We start from the raw sequence: 22011 nt of genomic DNA, 5'->3' as shown, positions 1-22011 counted from the left end.
AGGTCTCCGACTATCTCCACTGAAATCAGAGCTGCTCGTCTACCGCTCGCGCCGCCGGCCCAAGCCTACAGTCGAATCGCGCCAATGTGACGACATAATCCTCTATACGCAAGACGGCTCCTGCATTGCCCGAGACCCGAGGATACGCATCCTAGGCATGCATATAACAGCCAACGGGTCAAACATAGCAGCGATTCGCAAAATCGAAGGCAAGGTTACAGCGGCTACCCGCCTGATCAAACGCATTACAAACAAGCACACGGGCATGAAGGAGGACAGTGTCATGCGCCTCATACACTCTTTCGCAATCAGTCACATCACTTATGTGGCTGCCTTCCACAACTGGAATGTCACTGAAAGGGAGAAAATCAACACCCTTATACGCAAGACTTACAAGATCGCCCTTGGCCTACCGGAGTCCACAAGCACTGCTCGTCTGCTACAGCTGGGGGTATACAACACGCTTGAGGACATTGTGGATGCGCAAAGAACCTCTCAACTCGAACGCATGTCTCTGACAGCCACGGGCCGCTACATCCTGCAGAAACTCGGCTTCAACTACCACGTCCAACACGGTCAGAAACAGGTCATTCCACCTGACCTCAGCGACACGCTGACTGTCGCCCCTATACCTCGAAACATGCACCCCGAATTTAATCCGGGCCGACGCCAGGCCCGTGCCAAGGCACTGCTGCGATCCTTGGGTGGAAAGAGGACTACGCGCTTTGTAGACGCCGCAGAATACACACGAGAACACCGGTTCACGGCGGTAGTCGTAGATGTTAGCTCCCGGCTTACGCACGCGTGTAGTGTCGCAACAGAATACCCCGAAACAGCAGAAGAGGTAGCAATTGCGCTTGCGCTTACCGACCCCCTCTGCGAGGTAGTTTTTAGCGACTCACAATTCGCAGTTCGCAACTACGCGCGGGGGCGCATTTCCTCCGAAGCTCTCCAGATTCTAAGGAAAGCTGGTCGACAGCACTTCGATAACACCGCCATCATATGGTTTCCAGCGCACGCCGCCACCCCCACCGATGAGGGCCTCATTAACTTGAACGAGGTAGCACACCGCTCTGCGCGAGAACTGACCCGCCGCGCAGAATCGGAGACTGCCTCTTCGAGTTCGGAACTGCTGGCTCAAAACACGCGAGAACGCCTGGTCAGGTACAATGACATCACCAAGCACTACCAGCTAGGCAGGCGGTTGCTGCCCCCACCTCACCCCATGCTGAAACGTCGCCAGGCAGTCATCTGGCGACAATTGCAAACACAAACCTTCCCCAGTCCGGTGCGATTGCAGCACATTTTCCCCGCGCAATACCCGACTGCTCTTTGCAAATTATGTCAGGAAACTAGGGCGACGCTGTCACACATGTTGTGGGGGTGTCGGGTTACATCAGCTACAATGGCAGTAGCTCCGGAGGCTCTTGCGTCGAAGTAGGCCGCCGCTCTGCGCAGCTCCAACCTCAAGACACAAGAGTGGGCTGTCCAGCAAGCCCGAGAGGCGGCGACGAGGCAAGGCCTGGAAGTCCCCTCATGGGAGACCTGAGCCCGGGTCGTCAAATTTGCCGGATTCAGGATAAAGTTGTTTCCATCCATCCATGTCATAAGAAGCTCTGAGTAACCTTCTTGACCCACGCCACTGGAAAAATTTGGTCGGTATGCAGAGTAAGCTGGATGATCTCCTGGATGTGGGCCACCAAAATGAAGTTCACGAGATGGTAAAGCATTGTGATGCGATGCCAGATCATCGTGAAATGGTGGGATCAAATAGCGACTCTCGCATACCCTACTACGTTAGCGGGTATGTTACCAGGGAAATGCTAATGAGAACAAAGTGCGAATAGTGTTCTCTAGCTGTTGCTTCAAGCAAAAGACTCGCGCTTGCTTCCGGAAGAGTCGTGCGTTACCAACCACATGGATAGAGGTGGCCTACTTTACCCATCTCAGGCACTAACAGACTTGGTTGCTGCGATGGAAGATGCCTTCGCGCATTGTTTCAGTTTTAACAAGTTGAAGGCTGACAGCATCATGTGCCTTATTTCCTGCCTGTCAATAAATAAGCTGGATATGGTTGGCTGTGCGCAGCATAGCGTAGAAATCACCAACCAAGTGATACGACTTTTTGTCATCACGAGGTTGCACGTCCTTGTCGCAGGAGAGAACGCATCGAAGCAAGGGAAGCGAGAAAAAATTAAGTACCTCAAGTTGAGGTGCACAGCATAACTGCATAACTGCAAAGTTCATATCAGCAAGACCAACATAAAGCGTTTGTATATGTATATATTATAAAACAGGAATTGTTCCCATCACATTATATGCACAGAAATATTTGCATATCTGAACAGAATTTCCCACCCGACAAATTATTGTTTGCACTGCACCTCGTTCAGCGTTTTTGGGTATATACCTCCATTATATATTGGATTTGCGCTCCATTTCGTGTCATATTGTTTGTTTGAGAGCTAACAACCATGTATATAGAGTCGTGTGTATTATTTTATTACCAAATATATTCTTATTAAGGCATTTTTGGCATTATCTGAGCGGTACTAAATACGCGAACTTAGTTCTTTGCAGGTTTCTAATATTGGAAACCAAATTTTCCTTAACGCTCTCATATTATGCTGAGTTTTGGCCATGGGTGCCTACAGTTCTACCTTTCATTGCAAAATTAAATAAACTTGAAATAATCATGGTTCACTCGAGCGGCCCGTTTCAACTGAGGCGCGCACCAACCAGTGCACGATTAGGACAAGCGCCTGTAGCTCAAGGCACCAATAAAGTCACGCCAGACATAACTGCATACGGCACCAAAAAAGCGGCACAGGCAAACTGCAAACAACCGCCTACTGCAGTTTCACAAGTGTTGCACTGAGCGCGAAGCTAAAGCGCGGCGATAAAATGACCAAAATTTAGTAGATAGTACGTTAGGCCAGCTGCAGTGATAAAGTCGCCTAGCCTTTAAAATGATTTTCCGATGCGCGTATTGCGCCCAAGAAGCCGCGGAGCGAGAAAGCACTTCGCACCGGAACCAAATAACCGCAGCGGACCTTCCAGCGTACGGGAGGCATCTCGGAGCCGACAGCAGCGCCGCCGCATCGTCCTGAAAAAATGCTTCCTCTCCGGCGCTCCGATGCCGACACCTCCCCCTCTAGCCACCATTAGCCCCGAGAAAGAGGAATGGCGCCCTCTCGCGGGTGACGTCACGGCCAGGACGCCGCTCGCTCCACGAGCACATCGAAAATGGATTTCACCGCTGTTTCTGCGCACGCGCGAGGAGCAGTAGCTGCGAGAGAGAAATGTGGGGACTTTTGGTGCTCAAGATTTCTCGTCGTTTAGGTACTACGGGGAAGAAAACCGTTTGCTCCGTTTGTCCCTAGCCGAGCTTGCTGCACAGAATCGACAGAATGCGTGGCCGGCAAGGCGGAAAAAGCCGCGTACGAGGTGAGTTTGTTTCTATTTTGTTGCGACGGTAGCATATTAAATTTTATAGTCGCAAGGGGATACGTTTGGAAGTGAGGTGTCTTGAAAGCATATTTAGCGCCAGCAAACAAGGACGGAAGGGAGACGACAACACATTGCGCTTGTGTTGTGTTCTCGTCTCCCTTCCGTCCTTGTTTGCTGGCGCTAAATATGCTTTCAATTTACCAACACGCTCAACAAATGGCAATGAGGTGTCTTCTCGGATGACTTTAGTGGCAAAGCATTACGTCGTGCCGATGCATTGTTCATTAGTGTCGTTGATCAAGGTCAGCATACCACTCACTTCAGGGGCGCGGGAACGGAAACAGTTTATGAATTAACTGCCGTGCCGATGCATTAGTTCTTAATGTAACTGAGAATACAGCACACTTGGAGGTTCGTGGGAATGTAAATCTTGTACTCTGTATGTCTAAGTATACAACTAGCGTCGTCATGCAATCTGAGCCGTAGATCGTTGTGAGAGCTGTATAGCCACACTGGCAAAACACTACGCCCTGCGGATGAATACGGAAGAAATGTATGCAAAAGAAAAGTGGTCGTCATGCAATTTCATAGCAGTAGACCTTTGTGAAAGCTGTGCAGTAACACTGATATTGGCTAGTTAATAATCCCGGCTGTTACGATGTCTAGCTCATATACGGGGCGCTCTATGTGGGCGAAACAAGGGCTCAGATCACTACAACCGCATGCGAAATAGCTCTGAATGCCTGCCAGTACACTTGTTCGGCGTCTCTGTGGTCAGCCAGTAACAAACGCATTGCACGAAACAGTGAGACTTTGTTTAATCCGCAATGCTTATGTGGTGAACAGGAGAGCAAAAGGTGAAAACAATGTTTTCATACAAGGCAAGTTATCCATGTAGTGGAATTGCATTTATCGTTGGTGTAGTGTTGATGCACTTTCTGAAGTCCAACCTTTAATGCAACTTAGTTTTCGTTGGTGCAAGTGCTTCTACTGGAAACATCCAAAATATGATTTAACAAATCAGGTTGCTGTCTTGTAGTTGTAGAAATTTTCCTCTGGTCATAAGTCTTTTCTGAATCTGGAAGAGCTGGCTGATTGCACATTTCATCTCGAGATAGCTCGCACACTTCCAGCAGCACAGGTTAGCACACTTTGTTGAGTGCAGATGAGCACTGCAAATTCAATCATTTTGATGAGGCACCGATCTAATGCCACTCACTCTTGCCACAGCACTTTTTCAACTTGTACTGTACTTGTTTCTTCCACCTTCCATTTGCAGCACCAGGGCTAAGGCACAACAGCAATAACATTTCTAGCAGAAAATTCTTGCTTCTTGGCATCTGAGCTCCCCATTCATTTGCTACTTTCTTCAAATTTTTCTTTTCATTTGATGCTCTTGCCTTCACACACAGTCAGGCTTCTCCTTCATGCGTTTCTTTAATACTCCTTCTGTCTGCTTCTTGCTCGACATACCGTGCATGCCTTCAGTCATGTCCAATTGATCGATGCAGTCTTGTCCTTTTGTCTCTCTCCTCCAGAACCTGCAACTTTCGACAACCTAGCATTATTTTGCTTCTTTTTGTGATAGTGCCTGGCTATCTGTTGCTGATGCCACACATTCACTTTGCAATGGTTTATTAGACCACATACATAAATTAGTAGCTGTACAAAACCTTGACTCTCCAGCACTTCCACAAAATTCATGCAGAAGTGGAAACAAAGATTACACTTAATTCCTCACCACACATTACTATGTCTGCATCAAAGCTTGATATTACCAACATGTGTGCAGTGTCGTTGCCCGTGCTTCCTGGACAGGAAAGCCAGTTGCTCCAGTTCACAAGGCTAGAACAACTGCGAAGTGATTGAGCTATCTGCTTGTGCTGCATTTTGTTGCGACAAGCTGTACAAGGTCTTGGCTTGTGCTGCAGAAACCGCATCTTTTTGCATGCTGCATTCCTTTGTGATGCATTGAACGTGTCTGCTTCCATTCCCCTGCTATTTTTACAGCGAAGCTGTATATGGCTAGGTTCTGACCACGACCAATAGTGCATACATCGACAGGGTGTGTAGAAAAAAGTTGCGTCGACAAAATTGAATCCACAGTAGCCTGCTGTGCGCCAGCAGTGCTCAGTGGCTCTGGAGTGGATGGCAGAATAATAAAACGTCATTGTGTACCCACCAATGTCTATGCCTCGTTTTCTTGTGAAGTCAACATCGCTCTAGCGACATTATCAGCAGTTTTACTTTGGTCTAGTCCATACTAGTCCATAATAGTCCATACTAGACCATACGCGTCTAGTCCATACTGAAGAAGAACGATGTGCATGTTAAGAGCACAGGTGTGAGCAACAGCGTGAAGGCAACGGGCAGCTGCTATAGCCAGACCCGTCTTGTCTGCAGATCCGTAATGTCGGATAGCTGCTCTGTGACTGATGAAGAACAGCGTGCCCGTGAGGATCACCTTTGCAAACAGAAGCGGGAGTGGGCACGAAAGCATCGGCGACCAATTGCAGTATATCACAGTGACCACAAAGCAATGGTTACCATGGTGACAAAGTAAATAGAATATCAAAGATAACGAAGTTGTGTGTATGTTTCTTTATTTAATCAATATAGCAATTAACCATATATAACTCAATATACTTGTCAACAAGTACAGCTTCAGCCGGTCTTCCACCTTCACATAGTGGAAGGGCTCTGAATTGTATTTTTTTTATCATTTGTCATCAAACTTGTGCATTTTCTTTTTGTAATGCTACAGCCTGTTTCGTGCCATCACTGTTTTCTCTGCTTTCGCCTATTCTGCAGCAGTTGCTGCCATTGTCTCTTGCCTAGGTGTTGGTCCACATGACATGCTAGAGATGCCATAGACAGTTTAATCACAGGGTGTTCAATGTAAGAGAAGGTCAAAATTACTGGTGTTTTTCATTTTTAAGCAGGCTTTTTTGAACTTTTATGTGATAAAACTCGCTTTGTTGATAAACAAGTGATTATCTTTGACAAGTTGTTTCCAATGACAACATTTTTTATGCGTCGAAAGTTCACACATTTGCCAACAAGGTGCACACACGACTCAAAGAACTTTGAAACTTTATAGGTCTTGCTTCATGCTTTGTCACTTGGTTTGACATTTTATTGCCATTTTTGATCTCATTAACCTGGCAGCTGTGCGGGAATACCGAACTTGCTACTTAGTACTCAGCACGAAACAATGCTTTAAGACCACTGTGTTGTCCACTTGCCTCACCATGCCACTGTGTGGTTTTGATCAGAATTTTCCATCATAAGTACACTGTTACAAAATTGCACATGACAAGTATGTTACCCTATATGCAAGCAATGCACTGTTTAAAGCCGAGCTAAATACTTCACCAAAAGAACTGGTTTCACCTCCAGTCCACTCTCTTTAGTCTGTTGTCTAAACATCCTGCCAAATACTGTCATTGCTATTGTGTCGCACCGCAAATGTTCATTGTCAGTAAACCTTAATTGTTCTGTATGCTAGTGCAAGTAATATGCCTGAAAATGTGCTATGGTGGTGTCCTGTCCTCTTAAAGATGACCAATTTTCCTGGAAACCATAGTAGCCAGAAGAATGGCATTTAAAATGTGCATCACCAAGGTCCTGCAGAAGAGCAGAGCTCAGTGTTCGAGCCTTGACATCACTCCATAGAATACCTGCATATCATTTGTGCTCAATTAGCCTTGCTGCAAGACTTTTTCCAAGAGCAAGGCCTAGAATGTTGGTCAATTTTTGATGCTCTGACCTAGTTTGATGCGATTTTCTGTGACATTTTTCTCTATTCCTTTCTTGATTATTTTGGATAGTGGCCTTCTTAGGAGCTATTGCTTCATTAGATGTTTCCTAGGAAGGAAAATCTTGGATGCCTTTATACCACACTAGTGCGCATCATCTGTATGGAAACAGAGCGCTGCATGAGCAGAGGTCTGTCTGCGGCAGCTGCTGTGAATTGCGCCCACGCATCACCCATGTGCTGCTCTCGTGGTCTTCCAATTAGCAACGCAGTCGCGCCACACTTCGCTTTGTTTGTGAAGTGCCACACGAGACAGATTGTCCATGCTAGCCAATATATTGCAAAATGGAAACATGTATAGAGCTGCACTCAAATTTCGCATTAGGCAGTTGGCGAAATATATTGTAAAAATAACAATTATATAAATACCATGCAATGAAACCAGTCAATATGTACTGAACCAAACTTGTCACCTAATTGCACTGCAGGGAACCCCTGATCATTTTAAGTTACACCAAAGGCTTGTCATATTTAAATAGTCTCTTGTGCACGCAGTGCATGAATGGGATATCATTGAAAAATATGTGAATGCCCTAAGGGAGTGTAATCAGGACTGGCACTTCTTTCACTTTAACTGTCAGTTTCCTATATGTTGCTTCGCTATAGGGAGGTTATGCTCTAATAGAAACAGTTGGAAGACGGTTCTGTGCACCATTGTCACTTGCATCTATATTTTGTTTTGCACTGTGCATTCGTTTCAGACCCATCAACTAGCCCAAATTAATTTACATATCTCATAAAAGCAAGTGCACTGCAGTTGGAGCTTTGGAAATAGGCCTGTGTTTAAAACAGATTCGAGTGGTCGACACATGAAGTGGGCTCATTCATGTGAGTACCCATGTCAGTGCTGTATTGTCTTTTTTTGAAGAGGATTGATCGATTGTTCCTGCTTTAGATAAATGTCTAGTGATCTAGAGAGCATAGTTTAAAAGGCTGATGAAAAAGGGAACACTTTTGGATTTTGCGTGCTAACTACTATCTTGTCAGCTGCTACAGTTTTTGTAAATATTCAGTAAATATATTTGGTGCATCTCTTTTCCTCTGTAACACTTTCATGGAGGTTGCGGACGCTTCCAGACGCAAGACTGATTTATGCAGCAGGCACTCAAGGCGAGAATGCTTTGGCTACGTTGCCATCTGCGTCCACAGTCATCCTGGCACAACCGCCATGGTATGTTGGCCACAGAAACGTCACGTGGGTTGACAATATGTGTAGGCTGCTGTGAACACAGTTGGTAGGTGGGCTTTGCTTGCCTTGTGTGGTTTAGATTCCAGCTTATGATCTTGAAAATCTCGCCTTGTGCTTCTACTGAAGCATTACAAGCAATGGTGTCTGTCCTTTGGCATCATTATCTAAAACTTTTCACCTGTGTTGTCATCTGTTTACAGCAATGTTTCTCTAACTTATCTTATGTTCAAGTGCCATTGTAAGTTCATTCTGGTTCACACATTTGACCCATCGTGTCATGTCTCGGCACAAAATGTTACGGAACCTGTATCTGTGAAAATAGAGGGTTTTCACACCATTTTCTCCTCTAACACAGGATACTGATGATGTTTAGAGCATCAGCAAATGTCGATAGCGTCTTGTTTCTGCGGAGAAATCGGCAAGGAAATGCTCTGTCCTGACAGACGCGTGTACCGTGATGAGGCCGATAACACCTGTGTGAATCAGGCCTTCGTGAGGAACATAGTTGTCACTTTACCTTTAGCTATGTCAAGTTGTCACTTTAACTCTGGCTATGTCAAGAATTGCTGGATAAAACACACTTCTCTCTTTCAGAAAGAGATAATTGAAATGTTTTGGAGGTTGTCCTAATTTCCTGCCTCTGGCTTAAGCAGGTGTGCAAGATGCAAGCATTAGGTCCATAGAATTGACTGCACCATTTGAAGGTGCACTACTGTAAATGTTTGGTTTGCCTGCAAGACTGAAACATGCTTTGTTAAGAGTCTTATGGCTTTGGTAAATATTACGTCTCAATGTCCAGAAATACGTCTCAAGATGTTGAACTTTAAAGGGGTACTTACATGATATTGTTGCAGGAAGAAAGCAGGCCCACGAGTGTAAAATAATCTACATTTACAACTGATGTTAATGGCGTTCAGGCAACTGCCAGACTTCGTCTTCATCTAGTCTAATCCAACTTCTTCCTTCCCTTCACCGTAACGTCACCCTCCCGGTGGGGTAGCTCTGTCCCGGTGCAAGTCATAGAGCATCACTTAATGGGGGGACATAGGGCTTCAGCCTGGCGACGTGAACAACATCGCTGGTGACGTTGGAAGGCATTGAAGGCTGGCCGACGGGGGCGATCTTGTATGTCACGTTGGAAAGTTGGCGTAAGATCTGGTACGGACCAGAATAACGGCAAAGTAGTTTTTCCGACAAGCCGACGCGACGTGAAGGCGTCCAGAGAAGGACAAGGGAACCAGGTGAAAAATGAGAGTCTCGGTGCTGAAGGTCGTAGCGTCGCTTTTGAGAAGCTTGCGAGACTGTGAGGCGATAATGGGCTACTTCTCGGGCCTGGGCGGCTAAGTCAATAGCATCGCGAGCGTAACCAGTGCTGGGTGATTGTACTGCGGAAGGTCGCAATATATCAAAGGGCAAGGTGGGGTCGCGGCCATACAACAGGTAAAATGGTGAAAATCCGGCAGTGTCGTGATGGGACGAGTTGTATGCAAAAGTGATGTATGGTAAAGCGACGTCCCAGTCGCGGTGATCGTCGGAAACGTACATGGCCAGCATTTCAGTTAGCTTGCGGTTGAGTCGCTTGGTGAGGCCGTTCGTTTGAGGGTGGTACGCGGTAGCACTCTGGTGTTCTGTAGAACAGGAGCGGAGCAGATCGTTGACGACCTTCAATAGAAAGTAGCAGCCGCGATCCGTCAGCAACTGGTGAGGGGCGCCGTGGTGCAGGATGACGTCGTTTAGTAAGAAGTCGGCAACATCTGTAGCACAGCTGGTTGGTAGCGCTCGTGCGATGGCATATCTCGTGGCATAATCGTTGCTACAGCAATCCATTTGTTTCCTTTGATGGAAATTGGAAAGGGGCCAAGGAGGTCTAGGCCCACCCAGTAGAAGGGCTCTGTAGGGATATCAATTGGTTGCAGCAAACCAGTGGGAGGCATAGCAGGCATCTTTCAGCGCTGACACAGTTCGCAAGAAGCGACATAACGGCGCACAGTGCAATAAATGCCGGGCCAGAAGGAGCGTCGTGAAGTTCCTGGAGCAAGGTGAGTCGAAGGTGCTTGGGAACGACTAGGAGGAGCTCCGGGCCGTCTGGACGAACGCTGCGACGGTATAAAGTTCCATTGCGCAAGGTGAACATCCGGAGGGACGGCTCATTGGGCGAGGAGCTTAGGCGTTCCATAAGTGTTCGAAGAACAGGATCTTTCCGCTGCTCGTTGCCAATATGGAGGAAGCCGGAGAGGGATAGTACACTGATGTCCGAGTCTGCATCAGTATCGTCCGGTTGATTTGCCATTGTGGCGGCAAGTAGATGACGTCTGCTGCGAAGTTCCGTGATTGTACCCAGCACCTCCACCAAAATGTTGCAGGAAGAAAGCAGGCCCACAAGTGTAAAATAATGTATGTTTACAACTGATGTTAATGGCATTCAGGCAACTGCCAGACTTCGTCTTCGTCTAGTCTAATCCAACTTCTTCCTTCCCTTCACCGTAACAATATTTTTGACTATTCATTTCTTGTGTTAAATCAAGGTCCTAGACTTCTAAACTCTAGAAAAAATTGTGACAAGCTTCAGAGCGCAGTTAGTAATTTACTAACTTTTCTACAGCCAATTTCAGTGTCGTTTCTTTTTATAAAGTGGAACCTCGATACGATTCTGCTTAATACATTTTTCGAAATGTTGTTTTTTTTCTTTTCCCGAAAATCCGATTTGGTTGGATAATATGTTGGATGATACGATTTTCCTATGATACACTTTACTTTCCAGTTCCTGTGAAGATCGTATCAACGAGGTTCTACTGTATTTCAGTTTTTAATTTATTTCTCATTAACCCTTTATTGACATTTGTTGCCTGCAGGCAACATACCAGAAGTATGTTTGTCTTGCCTAGTTTCATTGTTCAGTACCAAGATTCTGGCTAGGTGTCTTTGGCCAACACTGAATGAGAGGCAGCAACTGTCATTTGTTAGTTTAGAGCAGGAATACTCGACGAGGAAGAAGTTTGGCATGTGACTCAGTTTTCTGAAAGTAAGGTCAGAGGATACAGGCCGATGCAAGATATCCAACTGCGGTGGTGTCACACATCTGAAGTAAAGCAAAAGAAATGTACACCTATGCTTCATATGTGATGAGAGCTGTCTATACAAATTGAAAACAAAGCCTCAGGTGGCTTGGGGTGAAGCCCACTTCCAGATTCCTGCCTGGGGCTATTGTATTAAATAATTACCCCTTCATATCAGTAAAATCATAAAACTTCCCACATATTTATTCATGAGGTGGAAATGTGCACATCAGCTGCTGTGAAATATAACCTCACTGAGCATTCGACCTCACTCAACCTCAAATTTGTCCATGAGGTTGCCATTGCCATAGCTAAAAAATTTTAACAGCCAACCAATCTTGCATCACTTTGGGAGGTTGAGATCAGCTTAGGTTGACTTCATTACGTCAGCCGTGTGAACCTTGTGAGGTTGGCCATCTTTGCATGGAAGTCTAATTCTATGGCCCCCTGTAGAATCCTGGGGTGCTATAACATAAAATGATTCGAAACTTTTCTATTCCAATTCTGCAATCAGCCCACCACGATTGGTCAAAACTTTTTCAGGCCACTCCAAACTTCACCCGTCTGTCATGCGACGTCACGAAAACCGTGATGGCTCTCCATCTGATACACATGTACACACTGATAATGAATGATTAAACCACACAAAAGAAAAATAATTATTCCTGATTCAACGCCTTTTCACCATTAGCCCTCTGCTATTGGTTCAATGTTATTGGGCGACACCCACCTTGCCTGTCTGTCACGCGACCTCACAAAACAGCAAAAACTCACTGCATCAAAGTGACGTGTACGCGAAAAAAAATGCATTAATATGCCGAACAAAACTGAAAATTTTTCTGAATAGCCAGAGACTACCCCGTTCTGAAAGGAATAGAATATGGCTGCCCGCCGATCGCTCAGGCCCTCGCTACTCGCACCTGCCGGTCAGCATGTATTTATTTGCACATGATAAACCTTTTTGCATGACAGTAAAACGTTATCGAGCCCTTGCGGCATGTATACAGCATCACTCTGCCAACTCTTCCTTGCCGAGGATCCGTTTTAGCGGCATTCTTATCCTTCTGTTGCAAGCTGCCGTGATTTTCGACCAGCCACCGCAAGCTAAGTAAGGTGAAGCGGACCAATCGGAGAAGCCAGCACCACCCTCTTCATGCGGTTATCTATTTTCACTGTGCTGGCTCAGCCCCATCGAAACCCTCTCCACTAGACCGTACTCCTCGCCTCTTGTCAGCCAATTAGATAAGAAAAACCGCTGAGTGTAGGCAATGTTATTGGTTTTGAAAGTGAACAAAGGTGACCTCCTATAAACGAGGAGAGTGTCTGATTGGGTTCAGACCACGCTGCAGGTCACCGCCCAATGCTTGCACCGGTGGTTACGTAAATTTGATGTCAGGAGATTGGAATCAAAACAGTTTGAAATCATTTTATGTTATAGCACCCCTGAATGTGCTTTACTTTAGGTGCGTTCGATTCGCCTGCACCGCCTGAACGAGTTCACAAGTTGCACCCAGCCATTTGTTCCAGTGGCGCCCGCTGAACCACTCCGTTCGTTTCAAAAGGTGCAGGGCTGGTTCATGATTTTGCTGCACCTACTCCGCTGTCGGTGCCGACTTGGTACAGGCATACAGGTGCGACGCAGCAGTGCAGCAGAAAATCCAGCACATGGGCGCAAGCGCCATTAAAAGCCCGCTTACGCACGTCTGATGTGTCTACAAGTGTGGTTTGTAGTTAGGCCCACAAGCTGATACTTGTAGTTCACGATCTTTCAAATGTACGCACTCTATGCACATTAATTGGGCATAACATAACACCTGCACCGCATCTGCACCTTGCCATTCGTTTTGAGTGTTGCGCTGTGCCTGCACTGCAGAAACAAGCTGCACAATTTCTGAACTTCTTGTGAACCTCCGTTAACTGGTTCACAGTTGTGCAGATGAATTGAACAGACCTTTTAAGTGCTTCCACATGAAGTTCTTATTTGCCCTTACGTTGCTTGGTGGCCTGATGGCTGCTTTGATTCAATTGATTCAAATGCTAGATTCAACATTGAAAAAAATTCAAGGATATGAATGCTCATGAAGGCCAAAATTCAGTGACATACAAATGCATTAATTCTGCACATAAACTAAATATTGTCAAATTTCCTTCTTCCTAGCTGCATTCAGTTAAGCATGCTACTAAGTTGGAATTGCTGGAAAAGTGTAAAAAAAAGGCAATTCTCTTTTATAGTGTAGACTGATAACTGGCCTTACGGCCAGAATTGACGTGCTTACCTTGAGGAGGATGCTTTAGTTCAGTGCCAACTCTAATCTCTTTATTCAAATACATGTAAAATGCAGAAATGCTTTTGAGACAACTACTCGAATAATTTCAATGAAATTTGTTGTATTTGAGAGAAAAAGTTAAATTTTAGTCATTCTAGGCTGCATAATCTTGATTTAGGACCTTCAATATTTAGGAAAAATTGCTGAGAGTCAGTAAGCTTAAAAAATATAAGCACAAAGTTTACAATGTCATAGCTTTTGTATCAAGTTGCAAACTTCATACGGACGTCCTTTTAATTTCACAATTTTCAAATTTTCCTGCCACAAAACATTGCCCCCTAAAACAGTGGCTACATTTCAGCGGTTTTTTTTTTTGTAAACAGAACCAACCTTATCGAATTCTGTTGCTGGCTTCAGAGAAAAACTATTTCTCTTTTCCCATGTATTCAGATAGGAGCTCCCGAGATAAAACTGCCTCCAAGTCAGGTAAACCATTGTATTAAAGGACATAAGGAGGAGGAGGAGGAGAAGAAAAAACATTTATTACAGAAAAGAAAGGAAAAGCAGGTGTCCTTCTGCTTGTGTGGGAGGCGCCCTTAGTCCAGGACTCCTGCGGCTCTTGCTGTCTCCCGGGCTCGCCACACCTGGTGTAACAAGAATTGTGTTCTCATCTGAATTACTGGAGTATACTTTTTCCTTTGTCATAGGTGGAAAAGTAATCAGCAACGTTCGCACACCTACACTGTCCTTATTGGTATGTAGTGTGACTAAATTCTGCTTCTGCATTAGTTGTGTTGATAGCATGCTTGTTCCAAATTCTTATTTGTTCCTTTTGCTACTTTTCATTTTGTTCACAGAACTTTCCAAAAGGGGAACGTATCCAACAAAATAAAGCACTAATTTACTTTCATGCTGAAGATTCATAACTCTTACATATTGATGTGGTTTTTACCTGGTGATCTTCACTGCACTAAAGAGTTATGAGATAGGTACTAGGGTATCCCAGCAACATCATGAGCAAGCAACACCATCTTCTCTCATCTCTTAGAGAAAAAGAAAATTCTTTATAACTTTACTTCACTCTGCAAAATGCTTAAAGCATAAAAATATCACTCGTTTTTTTATTTTTACATATTATATTACACAAGCGCATATTAAACAATGAACAGTACTCCTCATTGTCTTCTCCCATCCAGTCATCCCTGGCCCAAGACTATGCAACTGCCAGGTCAGCAAGCCAAATTAAAGAAAGTGTACCACACATGAAGTAGGACGCTGAAAAACTTAGATAAATTGTGTTGTAGTTTAACGTAACCCCCCTCCTCCTCCTACATGACAAAAACTTGTTTGCATGTCAAGGTAGCATCAGAAAATACTAAATTTCTTTTCTGATTGAAATTAAAGCTGGAAAGTGTTCTATCAAGTGCAGAGGGCACAAGAGCATTAGCAAATAGCGTAGCTTTCAAGATTTTTCACACAGTGCCTATAGGTTGCCTTGATGCAGCCTCCAATCTCCCTTGTACTGAAACATGCACACACATTATACCTCCATTGATACCGAAGTCCCACTCAAAAGTCTCTGGCCACCGCAAATCATCCTGCATATACCGCTGACAAGGTGTACATCTTTGGAGAATTTATTTCTGATTCAAACATCTGATGGGCCAGAAAACTATAAATTTCGATATGTCACCAATAACCAAAACACAAATTAATATTCCTGCTTGCAGGGACACAAACTGATTGCTGTTACTGAACAGCGCTCCGTGGCATTCAAGTGAAGAATGATCTTGATCGTCACTTATATGAATAATCATTCGGTTGTATGGCTGGGATTCCTAGGTCATGTGAATTGCAGTGGAGCTGCTTAGTGTAGTGACTGACTTGGGGCTGCTCAATATTTTTTTTTTTATGCCACTCTAATGTCCGCCAAATAAAAGAAAATGTTTCTTTCTACATTGTGTCTTATCGTTGCTTTGCAATTTGCAAGCACAGTACAGCAAAAAGGGGCCTTGCCTTACATTGGTTCTATTTGAAATAGGCAATAACTATTTATTTCGGCATACATGCTGCAGTTTGTGCTCTGCAGGTCTCCAAGCATGAGTGCCTGCTTCCGAGAAGACGACAGCTGTAAGAAACAAATGACTCTGTGTCACACAACTACAAAAACATGAAATTGCCTGCTTTATGATAAATACAAAAAAATGGCAACTCGGGCAGACTGGCAGAGCAGTCATCAATAATAAAACAAGACATTGCACAGTTTATTTGCCTGAGAAATGAGGTCTGCACATCAAGCTTAGCAATTCTCTGCAGCTTGCTCGCCTTATACAATGAGCCCACATTGTTAGCTCAACATATCCGTTTGATGGATTTCACAGTCCTCTTTACCACTCTGCCTGTCCCTTACTTCACCAAATATGTTGTTGCTGTGAACACCACTGAAATTACAGTGGAATCTCATTGATAAGTGTCCAGACAATGGTAGCTGTCATTCGTTTTAACATCTAATTCAACAAACCAGTTGGGCAAGGGCCTAAAAACCAGCAATTTGGAACCATCAAGTTACAGTGCACAGGGCTGGGCAAACACTTTGAAATTGGGTTCTACCAGCACAGAAGGTTAGCACTACCCGCCATGGTTGCTCAGTGGCTATGGTGTTAAGCTGCTGAGCACAAGGTAGCGGGATCGAATCCCGGCCACGGCGGCCGCATTTCGATGGGGCCGAAATGCGAAAACACCCGTGTACTTTGATTTAGGTGCACGTTAAAGAACCCCAAGTTTCCAAAGTCCTCCACTACGGCATGCCTCATAATCAGAAAGTGGTTTTCGCACGTAAAACCCCACGATTTAATTTAATTTTAAGGTTTGCACTACCTTTCCAAATGCAGGCACATTTAGGTGAACAATCACATTTAAGGTGGAGCTTATGTGCTGCTGATCTATGGTGTAAAAACACACATTTTGCTTTAAGTTGGCCTTGTTAATCAAAGAAATATATGTGCCATAGAATCTTGACTGTGGGTAATATTAGTGATAGCCACATTAGACAACTGCACCCATCCTACTGGAGAGCTTCTTTGCATTCTCATGGGAGGAACTTTTGAAGTTCAACCATGTTATAGTTCTGTACAGCGAGGGCAATTTCGTCTCAAGGCCAATGAACCAGGAACGCAAAACATTTCTCTATGGAGTGAACAGCGTGCCCTACTTTTTTAAACTTACTAAGCTGATTGAGCATATTTTTTCTGTCCATATCGCCAACAGCAATCTGCCAGTATCCAGAACGAAGATCAATAGAAGAGAAATAGCTGGAATTGTGGAGGCAGTGAAGGGCATCGTCTATATTTGGGAGCGGGTAGACGTCCTTCTTAGTAATTTTGTTCAGATGACGGTAGTCCACACAGAAGCGCCACGTGCCGTACTTCTTAACCAAAACCACAGGTGACGCCCAGGGACTCGAAGAAAGCTTAATGATGTTTTTATCTAGCATTTTATTCACTTCACTTAGAATTACTCGGCGTTCCGATGCAAAAACTTGATATGGTCATCGGTGAATAGGCGTAGCATCGCCAGTAGAAATCCAATGCTGGACCGCGAGCGTCTGGCCTAAAGGGCGATCGTTTGAAGTAAAAGATATCTCGGTAGGACGATAATACTTTGCAAAGGCTGTCAGCCTGCGCAGAGAACAGGTCCACCGCAACCATTTTCTTTATGTTGGCATCGATGCCCGAGGCTGGTGCGAGGGGCATGCTAAGCTCAGAAGAACCATCGCTTGATAAAGCTGCTACATGATGGTCGCCGAGACAATCAACGTTGACGAGGCAAATACCTTGCAATAGGATTTGCGTTCCCAATCCAAAGTTAAAGATAGGCATGCGAGTATGGTTAGCAGTAACAGTCAGAATGCTGTGAGGCACGGTGACGTCATACTGTAGTGGAATGTTGGGCAGGCGAGTGACGAGGTACTCGCCATCAGGAACAGGTGGACAACACAACAGTTCAGTATAGGCTGTTGACTTCGATGGCAGGCGAATAAAGCAGGTGGGGCGTAAGCGGCACTGGGGTGCGCTGGAAGGTTCTACGAGAATCGGCACCTCAAGGCAAAGGCTACTGGCAGAGCAGTCAATAAGAGCAGAATGCGCAGAGAGAAAATCGAGTTCGAGGATTAGGTCATGGGGCAATGAGCAATCACGGTGAAAAGGACAGGAGTGTGGTGGCCGGCAACGCTGACACATGCCGTACATATGCTGATGATAGGCACAGTACCGCCATCCGCAACGCGACCAACGCGTGCTGACGCTGGGGTGAAGTGCTTTTTCAGTCGTCTTCGGAAGGCAGCACTTATAATATAATAGAAAGATGTGCTCCTGCATCGATGAGTGCAATGACAGATGTAATGGTTGGAGTCGGGCATGAAATAGATGGTAGCTGGCCCATGCGGTCATCAAACTTACCCACGCTGAGGACGTTATTGAAGGGAGAGACTTGTTCTCATCAAGAACGAGGAATCTGGGATTTATTTACAGTATCTGCATGAGAATGTTACACTTCATCAGTCTACAAGACTGAAAAAGGAATGCACCCTGAAGAGCTGCCAACAGCTCCTTAAATACACTGTCCTCCCGAAATCCCTAGGTGACGGAACACAGCAGTTCACCGCCCACCAATTCGGAGCGTCCAAAGTCATCATAACCAACCCGCCTTTGAGGGGCAGGGTTTACGCACACACTTCTGCACAGGTTGCACTGACCACACCGAGGTGAGAGGGTTTTCGCAGACACTGTGCTTGACCCGAGCAGGTGCCTCTTTATCCCAGAGTTGACCCTGCAGTCAGTGGCCGCTGCATCTGTCTGTTGACTGACGCGCGAGACGGGTTCAAAGCTGCATGAGACGGCACCACAAAATATCTTCCAGGAGCTCCCCTGCTCCAAGCAGACCTTCACGGTGTACACGCTAACAATACTTGCTCCGCCCACTGTGTCTAGCCATCTCGGCGCCCTTCCGTTGGGGACGCGGCGCATCGTCCTCCTTACAAAACCAGTCGCCGCCACAGCCATGGTGGCGCCGATGGGCTGGGGACTGATGTCTGGTCGTCCTTTCAAAGCTAGTCGTCACAGCAGACCTGGTGGCGCCTTTCCGTCAGTCCCTTCCTCAAAGATCGCCAGCCCCCGCTGGTCGAACGTAACACAGGATACCTGTCAATGCCAAGAAAGTTTTGGTTCGTAGGTAACATGAGCAGAGAATTTGAGGGCAGGGTCGACAACACAGCTTCACCTCCAGAAGCTGTAGTGCCTAGTTTTTTGGCTGCATCCAGGAGGCGATAGGCGGCGAGGAGAAGTGACGGGCCTGGGGCGAACGAGACTGATGGCGTTGAGGTGAGGGCGAGTGGCTGTAGCGAAGGTTCGGAGGTGGAGCATCAGTGGCAGTGGGTTCTAGACGGGTGGCATAGGGAACAGTAGGTCCAAAGGTCCAGGAATAAGCGCAGGTGTATGTCCGAGGAGGTGTATGTCCATTGGTTGCGGCAGTGACGAGCGACGTGGTCGATGCGACAGCAGTGGAAGCAGATCAGCTTGTCATCAGGGGTACGCCATTTGGACGGGTTGCGATATGTGGCAGAAAAGGAGTGCCAGGGACGAGGAGGGCCGCTAGAGAATGGGGGAACGCTGGGTTGAGTCGTTAAACACACAGAGTTCAGACCCACGTTCTCAAATTCCTGTCTGACGACGGCCTGAATCCTGGCAATTGTGGGTGCTGGCGGGTCGAGAGGTGTCGCGGAGAAGGCTGGCCAACAGGTGGCCTCGAGCTGGCGGCGAACAATACGGGTTAGGTCATCACAGGTGGTCGTCTGATGTGGTCGACCCTCACATGTCGACTTAGCAGCAGTGTTGGGTAGCTGCGTGATGTGGTGTGTGACACGGCAGCTCTTAGCTTATTCAAGGCGACGGCATTCATTTATCATGGCGCTGATAGGAAAGACGTTGCCGAAAACAAAAAATTGAAAGCATCGTCGGCGATGCCTTTTAGCCACCTTTTCTGCTGCAGGCATAGTATCGTGGGCTTTGTGGCAAAGAGCCAAGACGTCTAGGATGTATCGAACGTATGGCTCTGTAGATGTCGGGACACAAGGCGCAAGAGCCTTTCTCGTGGCAAACTTGCGCCTGAAGGGGTCACTGAACAGTTCTCGTAGCTTTACTTTGAAACTGTCCCAGCTAATTATCTCGTCATGTGTTTGGAGTCACACACGTGGGGTGCCACCGAGATAAAAGATTACATTAGCAAGCATAATTGTTGGATTCCACCTGTTATTAGCACTGGCGCATTCATAGAGCTTGAGCCATTCATCAACGTCCTGTCCCTCCAGGCCACAGAAGAGACCAGGGTCACGATGTTGGGCAACCATGACGATAAGAGCAGTCGGACAAGCTGAAGCCGTTACAGATGCGGTCTCGTCACCGGGAGGTATGGTGACAAGCTCGATATGCCGACCACTTCGGAGTGCCGTGACGAGGACGGGGATCGCTAACCTCCACCAGAATGTTGCACAGACACAGACGAAATACAGAGATGAAAGAGGCTATTTACATGCTATTTACACTGGAGCCAGACAGCCAGGCCGACACTCGCTCACGCCATGAGCCCAGACACACTTCATCTCTTCCTCGCAGCGGCTCGTCTCTTGAGCCTCTCTCGATGAGATCGTAATAATACGAATGTCTGTACTACATAGTGTGGTGTGTAGTGCATGACATGGTACGGTAGATGGAGAGAGACAAGAAAGAATGTGCACGCAGAGGCGAATTCTGTACTGGATGGAAGACAACGTTGAAGAGCGTCCAGCACGTGAGCACGCAGCACTAGAAGAAAAGAATAAAAGGAAAAGGCATCCAATCAGAAGAAAACACGGAGCTTCCAGGGGCCAATCAGGAAATAACAAATCGAACAGAGCGGCAGAAAAGCGAGGTGCGCTGGCAGAAGAAGGGAGAGTTCCAGGAAGCGACGCCAAGAGAACGTCGGCCACCGGACCGGGAGTTCAAGACCGGCCGGCAGGTTCCGGACCCGAGCCACCAGGACTTCAACCAACCGGGACCTCCTGCCAACCCGTTCCTGGGCTTCGCCACTCTACCCGATCATGAACTGCTGCTCGAAACCGGCGAGTTTCTGCGCTCATGGGCAGAACGAGAGCAGTCGGGCTATGGGCCTGAGTTCTACGCCCAGCTGCCTGACCAGAACGCCACCACCATCTGCCGCCGCCTGCCTTTCCTCTTCAAACTGGAGCCACTACACTCTGGCCGCCTATTCATCTACCGATCCCATCGACATTGCGGTGACACATTACATTTTTTTCTGTTTTCCAAATCCCCTTCACTAATGAGAAATTTCGCAGCATCCCCCCTTCAAGTATTTATTGAAGAAAACCTTCAATCAAGAATTCATTCATGCTGATGTAATTATGCAATGAATTACAGAACTTCATTCAACTTCCTTGAACAATGAATAAAGAAATTAAATGGAAACCATTAGTCAGTTGGACTACACCTTAACGTGCAACATAATTGGTGGATGTATATCCATAATTTATTTCCTTCCATGTCCAGTTAATGTCCAGTCCAGTTAATTTCATTGATCTCAGAAATTTTCTAATTTTTGTTTGTGCTTGCATTACTATGACCACAGCTAAAGTAATGCAAGGCGGCAAATTATTCACTGCTGCCAAAAACCTAATTTTTTTTTTTTCCACTTGTCAGCAGCAACGCAAGTGGAAAACTGCTTAGCAAGATATGTATCTAGCAAATACATATGCAGTTGGCATCTTCATAACAACAGAGAGGTGGATCATGCTACACTGAGGCTCAAGGGCTAACTGGACAAACCTAGCTGAGCTAGACAAGGGTGGACCAGTGCATGGCACTGGCTCGGATCAGACCAGGGAAAAGTGTCCATGCAGTGCTCTACTTTTATGCAATGTTTTCAAGTACTGAAAATTCATCCTTAAAAATTTCTTGGTCATGCAAGCATACTATGCTCTTCTATGTCCATCACAGTTGCGTCTCATTTTCACAACTACCTAAGCTTTATAGCTCAATATAGCTGTAAAAATAAGGTATACTGAAGCATACACTAATGTTTTGTTTGTGTGTTCCTGTCGTATGTTGAAAGGCAACATTTTGGTTGCAAGGCGACTTTCAGTTGTTTTGCCTCGGTACCATGACAATGACGTATTGTTAAAAA

At 46.0% G+C, this 22011-nt stretch overlaps 1 protein-coding gene and 1 long non-coding RNA gene across 14 annotated transcripts in view; one reads left to right on the top strand and one right to left on the bottom strand.

Annotated features, from left to right (window-relative positions):
* The first annotated feature begins 3400 nt into the window (after positions 1-3400).
* LOC139048171 (uncharacterized) lies at positions 3401-21972 on the top strand. 2 transcript variants are annotated; one of them, XR_011507604.1, is made up of 4 exons: positions 3401-3447; positions 7969-8095; positions 8328-8438; positions 20144-21972. It is a non-coding gene; the product is annotated as an uncharacterized lncRNA (long non-coding RNA). The 2 variants fall into 2 exon arrangements; XR_011507603.1 differs by lacking the exon at positions 20144-21972 and having other exon boundaries at positions 8328-8765.
* Positions 14299-22011, bottom strand: part of LOC139048170 (uncharacterized) — a 23720-nt gene continuing 16007 nt past the window's right edge. For 6 of the 12 annotated variants that reach the window (XR_011507593.1, XR_011507592.1, XR_011507596.1 and 3 more), the window contains 2 exons: positions 15846-15907; positions 14299-14423 (listed from right to left, as the gene is read on the bottom strand). Coding sequence is in view for 1 of the 12 variants with exons in the window: in XM_070522728.1 (XP_070378829.1) it covers positions 14376-14423; positions 15846-15907 (110 nt within the window). In the remaining 11 variants the exon portion in view is untranslated. Of the gene's footprint in view, positions 14424-15795; positions 15908-22011 lie in introns of all 12 variants that reach the window. The other 6 variants (XR_011507598.1, XR_011507594.1, XR_011507595.1 and 3 more) reach the window with 2 other exon arrangements.

Source organism: Dermacentor albipictus, chromosome 7 (genome assembly GCF_038994185.2).
Source record: "Dermacentor albipictus isolate Rhodes 1998 colony chromosome 7, USDA_Dalb.pri_finalv2, whole genome shotgun sequence".
Taxonomy (NCBI): domain Eukaryota; kingdom Metazoa; phylum Arthropoda; class Arachnida; order Ixodida; family Ixodidae; genus Dermacentor; species Dermacentor albipictus.
This window is presented reverse-complemented; position numbering and strand designations above follow the sequence as displayed.